At 36.7% G+C, this 12051-nt stretch overlaps 1 protein-coding gene across 1 annotated transcript in view; it reads left to right on the top strand.

Annotated features, from left to right (window-relative positions):
- MAOB (monoamine oxidase B) overlaps positions 1 to 12051 on the top strand; it is a 113849-nt gene that overhangs the window by 25645 nt on the left and 76153 nt on the right. The window contains exon 2 of the mRNA XM_006917906.3: positions 11539 to 11633. Coding sequence (XP_006917968.1) covers positions 11539 to 11633 — 95 coding nt within the window. The remainder of the gene's footprint in view (positions 1 to 11538; positions 11634 to 12051) is intronic.

Below are 12051 nucleotides of genomic sequence, written 5' to 3'. Positions count from 1 at the left end.
TTGGGATTTTCTTAGAAGAGCCCTGCTTTGGAACAGGACGAGCCTTCATTTTTGAAGCCATGCAAGGTGCGGACAAATCAATGAGGCCCCAGAAAAATGGTACCCTCTGCTGAAGCCACATCCTTATTAAATAAGATTAGGCCCAGATTAGGCTTAGAGCAGGAGTACTAAATTGTCCACAGGCCAAGTCTCTCATAATTTGGGGATGACTCTCCAGTGTTTAAAATTTGATTTAAGTGCTGTTGTTCAAGGCACACAGTCTTCAGCTCGTCACAGTACTTGGCCCCGGATATTGTTTTACACATGCTCACTTCATACTTTACATGCTTTGCCCTGCTCTCCGGTGCTTTTGGATTTTCAATCCCTGTCTTGGAATGAAAAGTGAAGGCAAGATCTTGCCAGAACCTCAATATCCATAACTGATAGATTAGTCCAGGCAACATAACTTCTAGTGGCTTGCACTTGGGAGGTATGAGGCAGAAGTAGGTTACCAGAACAACTAGAAATGGAAAGAAAATTATCTGTAGCCAGATTGGCAGGTGCTTTTTCTTTCTCAGGAAGGCAGAAGTCAGAGAAAGACATACCATACTTTTAAGAAAGTGCTCTTGGGCTATTAGCCTTGCCCCAAATTCATATTTTATGTTTAGATGGTCACAGAATGTGTAGTCTGTATTGAGGTGCTAGAGAGTATCCACTACTTTCTATTTTAAAAGGGAAAAAAACCCACATAGTCTAAAATTTTGTAAAATGGAACAAATAAGAGAAAATAAAGTGAGAGTAGATATAAACATGATGTAAAAGCTGCTGTAATTGAATTTTTAAAATACTAAGATTTCAGCAGGGTCTTTTTTCAGAAGTAAAATAGAATACCCTGTATTTTTTTTTTTTTTTGAGGGCAAATTCTTGAACCTTGGATAGGATTACTGATTTTCCTTGGTGACGGAGGAGATATTTTGTCTGCTCAGATCTATACTGTGCCAGAGATGCTGACCTTAGGCGTGGGGATGATAAAGCAGGGAGGCTTAGCTCTAAGGCTAACATGTGAAAGCAGCTTCTCAGAAAATACGCCTTTGCCCTTATCCCCTCGTGGCAGCACTCTTTATCTCACACTCCTTCCAAGACATTTACCTTAATAGTGTTTGCCAGGAGAGCCACAACTCCTTTTGTTAATTGCCCTTTGTTTACCTGTTTAAAATTCTGGATACAAGTTCTCTTCTAGTTGAGTCAATTAAAAAAACATGCATAAGGATTCTCATTGTTGGTGTTATTACCTCACAAGATCCTTATTTTCTTCCTCCAACTCCAGTTATTTATCGTAGTAGCTTTGTGTTGTCTCCTTATTTTAGCACGAAGGGTGGCACCCAGTGGCAGTACAGGAGCAGTGACAGCTTGTGCATTGCTGCTACCATCTCACTCCCACCCCTGGGTAATTCTTCTAGCTATGTGTATTGGGCACAGCTTTGGAGTGCACACACACACACACACACACACACACACACACACACATACTCATATGCTAGACACTGTACACACTTATGTGTACTCTTGCATGGGTTCAAGTCTACACACTCTTTAGATGGGACTTATAGTCTTAACATGAGTCTTTCTACAGAAAAAACAGATTGTTCTTGGCCCATGATTATTGGGCCTAATATTTTAATGCCAGAACTGATTCCTCCACTTCTTCCAACTTCTTTTGAAAGTAGTTAAAACCTTAAAGGACAGATTTTCCTATGTACACATTTCCAAATGGGCCATTCCTGGCCAAGTTCACACTCTTGACTTGCCACTATGTTTCTATCCCACTGAGATGGCAGGATGAAACCTCTCATATCTAGGTGTGTCACAGCTTTTCCATGGCACTGAGAAAAGACATGAGACTGAAGTGAGTTTTTCTCAGTAAGTTAAATAGTTTCATAAATGGCATTGACGATCATTTAATTTTTGAGTAGAGTTTAATGAGAGACTTAAACATCAGACATTCTAAAAATGCTATGGAATTTGTATGAAGCAAAGAAATTGTACAATCTTGGCAAAGGCTGGTTTCTTAATGCACATGTCAGGTTTCATTCCTCACCTAGGTTCTAGATCATTCACGCACCATCGTTATTATTTACTGCTCTACGTTGAATGCAGAAAGGCCTCCCCTTTATTATGCTGCTTACAGGGCCGAGGCTGAAAGTCATATCCTTAAGTTTCGTCCCTATGAAATTCACCCAACTGCTCATGTAACACCTGTTTGGGCTAGTACCCCATTCCCCAGGTTCAGAAATAGTACCACTGGCAAACTTCCCTTCCTCTCTGCCCTCTCACCACTCCCCCGCGCCCCCACACACCAATGCCTCGGTACTCCTGAGAACATAAGAAATGCCAATCTAGCCTGGCCAACTAGGACTTTCATCACCAGGTTATCCCAAAGTAGGTTCAATTAACAGTGAAGTTACCTTAATATGGAAAATACAATTTCTTCTGCGTATAAGTTTGCTGGGGCTGCTGTAACAAAGAACTATAAATATGGTGGCTTAAAACAACAGAAACATATTGCCTGGAGGCCAGAACTCCAAGATCAAAGTTGATTCCTTCTGAGAATGTGAGGAAAAATCTGTACCATGCCTCTCTCTTAGCTTCCAGTGGTTTGTTGCAATCCTTGACATTCCTTGGCTTGTAGAGGCATCACCCCAATCTGTACTCTCATCTTTGCTTGACGTTCTCTCCGTATGTATCTTTGTCTCTAGATTTCCCTCTTTTATAGGTAGACCAGTCATACTGAATTAGGGCCCACCCTAATGACTTTATTTTAACTTGATTACCTCTATAAAGATGTATCTCCAAATGAAGTCTCATTCTGAGGTTCTGGGTATTAGGATTTAAACATATGAATTTTGAGAGGGCATAATTCAACCTATAACACCATGCTACCCAAATATACTCATCTGGTTGTCCTTTGGCTAATTTATGGCACCTCAGAGGTAGCAGCCCACTTTCCCTCTTCCTGGGGCTCCAACTGTGGTATTGTCCCCTAAGGCTTTCCAGATCCCTGGACTCCTATATTTGGCCTGCCTTTCTCTAACAATCCTGTTGCACTCCATGTCCTGAAAGAAGAAAGAGAGAATTTTCTAGTTCTCTTCTTGATAGGACACTGTCTTTTTCCTTCTCATTTCACCATTTTCCAATTTTCTATAACTCGGCTGAACCAAGTAGATTTCTAGCCTCCCCAGAAAGCTCCCTTTCCAAATATATTATGGTCACCCTCTTCCTATCCCCATGGTGCTTCTCCAGTTAGGCTTTGTTCTCTTATAGAAGCAAGTCCTGTCTTGGACATCAACTCCTTGATAATGTGAAACCTAAGGGCAATGGTGTTGTTTAGAATGTTTGATTTGTTGGAGGAGAGAGAAGAGGAATTTTTTTCTTGAGAGAAGGGTTCTGCGACAAACCCACCACCAGTTGTAGCCACACTTACCAAATGTCCCAGTTTCTTTAAGTAGTGTATCCCCAAATATGTGAGGAGATATTTCTATCCTCAAAAAAAAAAAAAATCATTCCTATCCCCAGTCCTCCAGTAAGTTATAAAGACTAAGAAATTATGTAAATGATATATATAGTCTTTTCTGATGAAGGTATATAATATGTTAATTAAAGGCTCTGACAAGTCCAGCAGAATAGAAACTGTCTTAATGTGTTTTTCCAGAATTTTCTTATGAAAACTTTCAAAAAATTGTGTAGTCAACACATATACTTACCAAGTAGATTCTGCAGTTAAAGTTTTTGCTCTATATGCCTTAGTCCATTGTATCCATGTATCCATCCTTTTCTCCATCTATCAATTCCTCTTATTTTTTGATGCATTTCAAAGTAAGTCACAGACATCAAGACCTTTTGCCCCTAATTACATCAGCACACCTACCCTATACCAGCTTTGTTTAAATCAGCATTTCATTGTCATACCTGAGTATAAAAATAACATATTTTTTTATTAACAACTATTGATGCCACCCAAATTTCATGCTCCAGAGGGCAGACTTCAGACTTCGGAGTTATAAAGACACTACCTATGTAATGAAATCTCAGCTTACTTAAAATCGTGTCCTGTCTCATTTAGATTAATTATAGAATGGAAGGGGCCTAATTTAATCACCCAATTTTACAGGTGGGGAAAGTGAGACCCAGAAAGGTGAGGACTCTTGCTCAAAGTTATATAACCAAGCAGTGGTCTATTAGGCATAGAGCTTTTTCTACAGAATGGCAGTGTTCTGCCTTGTCTTTGAACCAGGCAGTGTTTCCTTTTCACTCTGGTCCTTGCTCACTGCTGACTGCCTTGGTCTTTGGCTTACAGGAGTGTTTCAGGGGCAAAATAAGGCTCCTGGGCCAGGCTATGCAGTAGCCTGAAGACAGAAGACAGAAGGAGGGCCTAGCTTTGACATCACAAAATGACTCCTTTTTATCTTCACTTCTTCTAGTTACTTCTTACGTCTCACCCTACCCAGATTTCTTTTTCTTGGTAACACCCACATTTTATTCTCTTTCTAGAATTCCTAATTCATCATTTCACTTTTGGTAAACAAATGTTTAAATGGAGAAGTATTCAAAGTATTCTACAGCAGGCCTCTGACCTTCAGGCTATTCATAACACCCAGCTCTTTCAGAGACTAGGATCTAGGAAGTAGGTGAGCTAAAGGGAGCATGGTATATCTTCAATTTTATGTTCTACCTTAAAGATGTTTGTGATCTTAAAAATCACGTTGGTAATCCATAGGAGGCCTACTATCATGGCAAAGAGATATTTCATCCTCAAGTCACCATCAAGGAAACTATCATGGCACCATATTATTATCTTTTATACTTAGACAACAGTATTCTTAAAAGAGTGTCTTTTTTATTTATTTATACAGATTCTATCAAATTCCTAAAAAGATTTGAGGCAAGAAAATTAAAAGTTTAGTTTTATGTAACAGTTTTTAAAATGAAGACTATAACACACAACTTGAGAAAAATAAAGCTGTAATTTCTGGGTTTGTATCCTTTTTTCATGGGAGACCATGTTGAGGTAAAACAAAAGCAAATTTTGCCTACCACGATTACAATACACAAAAGGCATCCCACTCCTTTTAAACAACAAAGGGTAAAGACAAAAGCTTGGATATGAAGTAAGACTTATGATTGGTGACATTTTTGGAAAATGCAATCATTTGCATATAAAGGTAGGATAAAGAAAAAAAATTGTGGTTTTAGACATATTCTGAAAGGCCTTGGATGGCAATCTCATTCTAGCATTTTAAAGCAGCCACATCTGGAGAAAGGTTTCTATGACAACTCATGAAAGCTTGATGTTTTTTATCCCTTTCAAGAGCATAAATAGTCTCACACACAGCCTGGGGCTTTGTTCAGTAAAGGTCTCCTTTATTTTAGAAGTTACTGCCTTTTATTTTTGTGCTATATATTTTGACTATCTTAGAGAATACAGAGCAAAGGGCTTCCAAGAAGGCATTGGGTTTATCTTTTTCATATTTGGAGGCAAGATATGAATCACATAATTCTAGACTTTGCTCCTCAATGATCAAAATGATGGTACACATTCATATGTTTGGGGTATGCCCTGCGTTGTTTTGGTTTTCCAAAAAGTTGTAATTCGTGCATTCTCAGGAAAGAGGAGTCAGTCTGTGCTTAAGAAGGAAAACGATTGGCCAAAGCACCTCTTAATAAGTAGTTCAGTGGAGTTGTTCTAGAGGGCATAGCATTGCTCCAAATGCTTTCAGGTCTTCCTGTAATGATATGTCCTCAGGGTTTTGAAGCATCGACAGGCTCTACGTGGTTTTATCAATATATTTTTTCCAAGAAAGTTAAGAAATATTATAATTTTTAGACTCATCATGCTTTGAGAATTTTTTTTAACAACCTAGGTCTGTGTATGTTATAGGATGTAATGTGAGTTATGAAAAAAACATAGGACACACAACAACAGGGGTTTTGCCCTAACTCTCCCATCGTTAGCTGTATAATGCTGAGAAAGCCCTTGAATCTCTTTGAGCTTCCATTTCCTAATATGAAAAATAGGAATAACAATGCCAACCTCACAGGGATATTGTTAAGGACTGAATGTGTGTGAATATTGGAAACTACAGTGCTGTACAAATGTAAGATAGTTATGATTATTGGTTGGTTGTCTTTCTTTGCAGCTCTTTCTCTTGAAAAAAGTCAAGAGTATCCTTTATCAGAGTAAATCAGTATCATTATGTATAAATATTTTAGTTAAATATATTATGTGTATATGGACACCATTATGGCCATTTATTTTTTGTTGACTAAGTGATTAAATATCATCTTCGTTGAAGGGTATTAAATGAATCCATTCAACAAACAAGTAAGTGCCAACTGTGTATTAGCATTGAGGAGACATGGAATAATTTAATTCTTATTATTCAAAAAATAAGGTTTCTGAGTTTCCAGGCCATAGCATAAGCTATTTAGGCAGTACCCTGTGTAAGGGTGCCAGGCTGATGCAGTGAAAGTGGATACAGTCCAGCCCACACTCTGCCAGCCAAGCTATTTACACTGAGGTGGGGTACATTTCTCTGAAGGAAGGATGTCTTTTTAAAATTTACCTGCCAGCAATATTGTAATAAATGTATGGACTAGAGAGGTACTAGATTTATTGGGGCAAGTTATATAGCTCTCTAATCACTATACTGTACACCCAAAACTAAAATAATATTGTATCTGAACTCTAATTGAAAAATTAAAAATATTATACAAAAATTTACCTGTCGAGAGTGTGTACCTTCTTGAAATTTACACAGAGGCGTGGAATGTGCTAGCAGCGGCCCTGATGCTTGTATGCTCTGCAATTTTTAATAGAAGGCTTTCAGTATTTCACTGTTTAGTATGAGGAAGGCTGCTGGGCATGCTTGTTATCTGGAGTGGACTACCTGGATTCAAATACTGGTTCTGCCATTTGTTAGCTGTGTGAATTTGGGCACATGACACGGCCTCTCTGTGCTTCACTTTCAACATCTAACCACTTCATAGAGTAGTTAGGAGGATAAATGAATTCTTATATGAAAAACACTTAGACTAGAAGCTGAAACACAGACTGTTCAAAATGTTAGCTCTCTTTACTAATATCTTAACTCTGTGTTGAAACTTCAACAATTAACATCTGAATTCTACCTACAAATACCACTTTCCTTTAATGAATTTAATTGCACATTGAGGATATTTTTCTTTTTACTCCAGGCTTTTTTTTTTTTTTGCATGTATTTGTGTTAAATAACTAAAAAGCATTGTCTTTAAAGACATCGAAGAATTCCAGTTATTTAATTAGAAAGTCACTTGACTGTTTCTAGAATTTCCTCATAAAACTATTTGTCAGAAGTGACCAGAAGGCAATGAGGGCTATTTGTGTATTTTTGGCTTTTTTTCCTTCTTAGAGGAATGACTATATTGTATACCAGGGTCATGAGGTTAGAGATGCTTTGAGGTGCAGTGAATTTCATTGTCAATTTTAGTTAACATGATTCTTTAAAAAAAAAAAATTGGGACAAAATCTTTATGTAATATCAAAGTACAGATGTTTCACAATATTTTCAAGACAATTAACTTCGCATTTTAAAATGTTTAAAATATTTTGTTAAAAATCTAGTTTTGATATGAAGGACATGAGACAGAATGCTAAATCAATGAATGAGGCAGATGGTGATTTTGATTTTTCCCTTCTCTCCAAATCCTAACTTCTACACTGCTCTTAAGACAACTTAAATAGGCCCCTGGATTACCTGTGCTGTATACTTTCCAGTCTTCTACAGCATCTAACTCTTGGGCCATTTTCCATGGCACAAAACTGGAAGCATAGAAGGCTAATAATGCTACACACCACCGATTTCCAATATTTAAAATAATTTGGGTGTCTAATCCCAACTGAGTTATCCAAATAATTGAGATAGCCATCACTTTAATGAAATCTTTTCCAAGTAAACTACTTAGGAAGAGAGAAGCAATATTTTTATAATTTCATGGCATTAGGCATTAGTCTACCATTATTGCTGTGTGCATGCTGTGGTTATTCACCCAAAGAAGACTCCCTAAGCCAAAATCCTATGGATCCTGCACTATTTAGAAGCAACAAATAAGAGAATCTCATTATAAGCTTGTCAGGGGTGCGTAGGAGCTTCTAATGAAAGTGGCAAATTATAATTCATTTGTGAAATATAAATTGATCCTGCATGTTAAACTCAAGTTTAACTAGGTTTATAAGTACAAAGTGATTATAAGCTTGGTCCTAAACTGGTTGCAAAAGTTAAATATCCATTTAAGGTAAGAACTGATATTTCAAGATTCTTACATTCAGATAGGGAGCAGAATATTTTAAGGCACTTTGTATCAATCAGTGTATCTTTTAATTTTTTCTTTTTGGTACCAGGGTGGTAGCTGAGAGTTCAGGTTTGGGGCTGAACTCTCACCCTACTGTTTACTAATTGTGTAATTTATAGCAAGTCAGTGAATGTCTCTAATCCTCCATTTTTTCTTTTTAAAATGAGGGTAATCATAACTCTCAGCATTGTGGTGAAGATCAGAAGTGCTTTGAGTGGAAAGCACTTCATACAGAACAAAGCAAGTGCTCAATGCTTTCTGATAGTGGCTGTTATTGTAGATATTTTCTTTTTAAAAAGATCTGTTATTGCATTGTGTCAGGAAATGATTGCTTAAGTGTTTAAACAGTGACAATTACATTGTCTAGTGTTTTAGGGCAAACGTATTTCTGCTACTTTGTGATTTTTTTCACAATAATATTGCATTTTAAAATTTCTGGACTTCCTAGAGAATGCACCATCTCTTATATTTTTGTTCTATTGCAAAATGTGTTAAAAGTTCCAAACAACAGACATAGAAATGAACTCTTGGGGCAGCTCTGTATAGTTAATTATTTGCTCATTCGTTCTTCAGCCAAACCATTAGTTCTTTCACCAGTCATCACTGAGGAATATTGAGAGCTATTTCTTAATTATGTTAATCATCTCCTGACCAGACTCCAGTTCTTCAGGTTCTTAGGTACCCTAAAATCTCCTCCTCTTAAATTGCAGTGCCTTTCTTAAGCCAATATTTGGGCCAATTCTTTTTCAAATCAGTTTATGTCAGTTGATGTACAACAAGCATTTTGAATAGCCCCCTATGAACATTAGTGAGACGAATTGTGAGGTATTTCCAACATCCTCTTGTATTGCTCTATTTAAAGATATTTTTGTAATATTCTATTTATGGTTTTTTAAGGCACATGAGTTTATAGAACTCTATTCAATGGTTTGATAAGACTCTGGTTTGTTTTAGTAACTGTTTATGTTTAGTATCAGATACTACTGGGTAACTATACTTACTAAAAGACAGTATATTTTGTAGAATATAAAATGGTAATGTACATGAGTGATGTTGTATTTTGTTCTGAACCCTTTTGTTTAAGCTTCAGCATGCACAGCAGGTCTGAATTCCCTGATAACAGCTGTTACCATGGCTGCATCTTATTTCATATTTCATTTGTTTAACTGATGCTTGATAAGAGAAACAGCATTGAATTGTCTGCAATTTTGAATCTAAATAGAAATATTTTCTCTTTTTTTTTTTCCTTACAAAGGTAAAATTAGGAAACTGGAGTTAAAAATCCAAGCCCTGTATTCTTAAATTAGGGTTGACTGTGGACTTTGAGACTCTTACCCTACCGCCAACTGAAAAGCTCTGGCCCTGCCCTCAAGGACAGAGATCAGAAGATGGATTAACTCAAATAATGAAATGTCAACTCAACTTTTTTAAAAAATTGGGTTTCTTCTTTTAGATTAGTCTGTAGGCGGTGAATGAAGCCTTGGATTTTTATTATGGCTTTTACAGTAGGCTCATATCTTATGTTCCATAGAGTCTTATCAAACCACAGAAACAAATGTGTTTTAAAAACTCGTTGATCCAAATAAAGTGAAAAATATCTTTTGAAATGTAATTTCTCCCTGAAGTAAAAATTGAGACATATGATCTACAAAGAGGATAGCTCTGAGGCTCTGTGGAAAGCAGTACTCGTAGTGGTTACAAATACTGACACTGGAGCGAAATGACCTGACTTTACCTGCTGGCTCCTTATGTGACCTTGGACACCTCTCTGTGCTTGTTTCCTCATCCATAAAATGAAAATATCAATAGTACCTTTTCTCATTGGATTGCTGTGAGAATTCAGCTTCTCAAATGTGGTGAGCGCTATATGAGTATTTTTATAAGAATCCCTTTTTCACATTAATGCGGCTTAAAAGTCCCAGAACTATTATTTTTTAGGGACAAGATAGAAGCTGTTTTATTTTTCTCTAAGGCACAGTGTTTTGGCATTTCCTTAATTTTGTTTGGTGTCATAAAAGCAAATGAGTAAAGTAATTGGAACTGAACAAATTCAGTTCGTTATTCAGAGCATCGGAGTTCTGTCGTCTGAGAAAACTTTTACTAAATTGTAATACAGAGTGCTTTTAAAGATGCAGGATTTTAATACCTTGGAGATCAAAATCTATATTCAGGATGGTCTTGTACCAAACACTGCATATATAAACTCTATACCAAGCTTTGTACATTGTTCAAACTCAGTGGGTAAAGTTTATTGTATGTAAATTTATCTCAATAAAACTGCTTTTTAATTTTATTATTATTATTATGTGTGTCAGAGGCCAGGATGGTGCCTGGCACATGGTGCTCAGAAAACCTGACCACAGACTGACTTATTAGTTAACTGAATGAAATACTTTGTAACACATGGAGTTTTTGTTTGTTTGTTTGTTTGTTTGTTTTTAATCTTTGAAAAGGCAGACTTTCCTATGCAATGTTTTTGTCCTTGAAAAACTGCTTTTTTTAAAAGCTAAATTTATGGTGGTGAGAATGTAGTAGGCATTCATTAAATATTTTTGACTACATTAATAATTAAGTGGATGAATGAATGGTCAATTCATTCTTCAGAGATGGTCAAATTTATGTCCTTGCTTTTGAAACTTTACATTAACCTCTAAAAATCCAATTTAATTGTAAAAACTTTACATTAACCTCTAAATGTCCAATTTAACTGTAAACTCTCTCACATGCTTTGAAGGCCCACTCTCCCAGCAACTTACTGGTTTTTCAGATATACCTTGTAAATGAAGTCAGGGGTCACACTTGGTCCTATGTCTGTTGGGGCTTATATAGTTCTCTTAAGTATGGTCTTATGTTTTTATCTGTGTTGTCTGATGTATAACCATGCAATTTAGTCCTTAAAGATAAACATTTTGATATAGTGACCAAAGCTGTTTTTAAGATTTGAGACATTTACCCAAAATAAACCCTTTTTGTTCTTTCTACAAATAGCAGCTGGTTTCCCAGACTTGGAATTTGGTCCTCTGTTGAGAAACCCTAGCCACCTATAAGTTAAATGTAACAGTAGATCATATAGGTGAGCCAACATGGACTTTTCCCATTGGCTGTTAGCATGAGGAGCTTATCTGAGTTTCTATAAGGTGTTTGATTCTGATTTCTTATTGTATTTTCTTCCAGGTATGGCAGCAGCCAAACTTCTGCATGATAATGGCTTGAATGTGGTTGTTTTGGAAGCCCGGGACCGTGTAGGAGGCAGGACCTATACCATTAGGGTAAGACATTAAGGATGGGGCAGAGAAATATAAGGCTGAATTTTTTCTTTTTCTTGCTGAAAGCCTTGAATTTCATTGGACTCTTTGTAAGAGAGTGAAAATTACTCTGAAACATTTCCCACAGCTTCTATCCCAACTTGTTTCCTTTTCAACTTTTTCTTCTGTCCCTTTTCTCTTTTCACTTCATGACACTTGGTACTTGCCCAGTAAATTATTGCACCAATAAATAGGTATCTGAAATACATCAGTGAATAAAACAAAATACCCTTGTGAAACTCATGTTCTCTTTGGGGTGGAGGGAGCAAGACAATGAATAAACAAACAAACAAACAAACAAGAAACAGAAAAGGAGGGCCTTCTCTGGTGTTCCTGACTAATAGATACCCAATTATGTTTAGACACATTCAGATATAGGGAG

The sequence above is a fragment of the Pteropus alecto genome, unplaced genomic scaffold, assembly GCF_000325575.1.
Source record: "Pteropus alecto unplaced genomic scaffold, ASM32557v1 scaffold77, whole genome shotgun sequence".
NCBI lineage: Eukaryota > Metazoa > Chordata > Mammalia > Chiroptera > Pteropodidae > Pteropus > Pteropus alecto.
The sequence above is the reverse complement of the archived record's forward strand: the minus strand, read 5'-3'. Positions and strand labels throughout refer to the sequence as shown.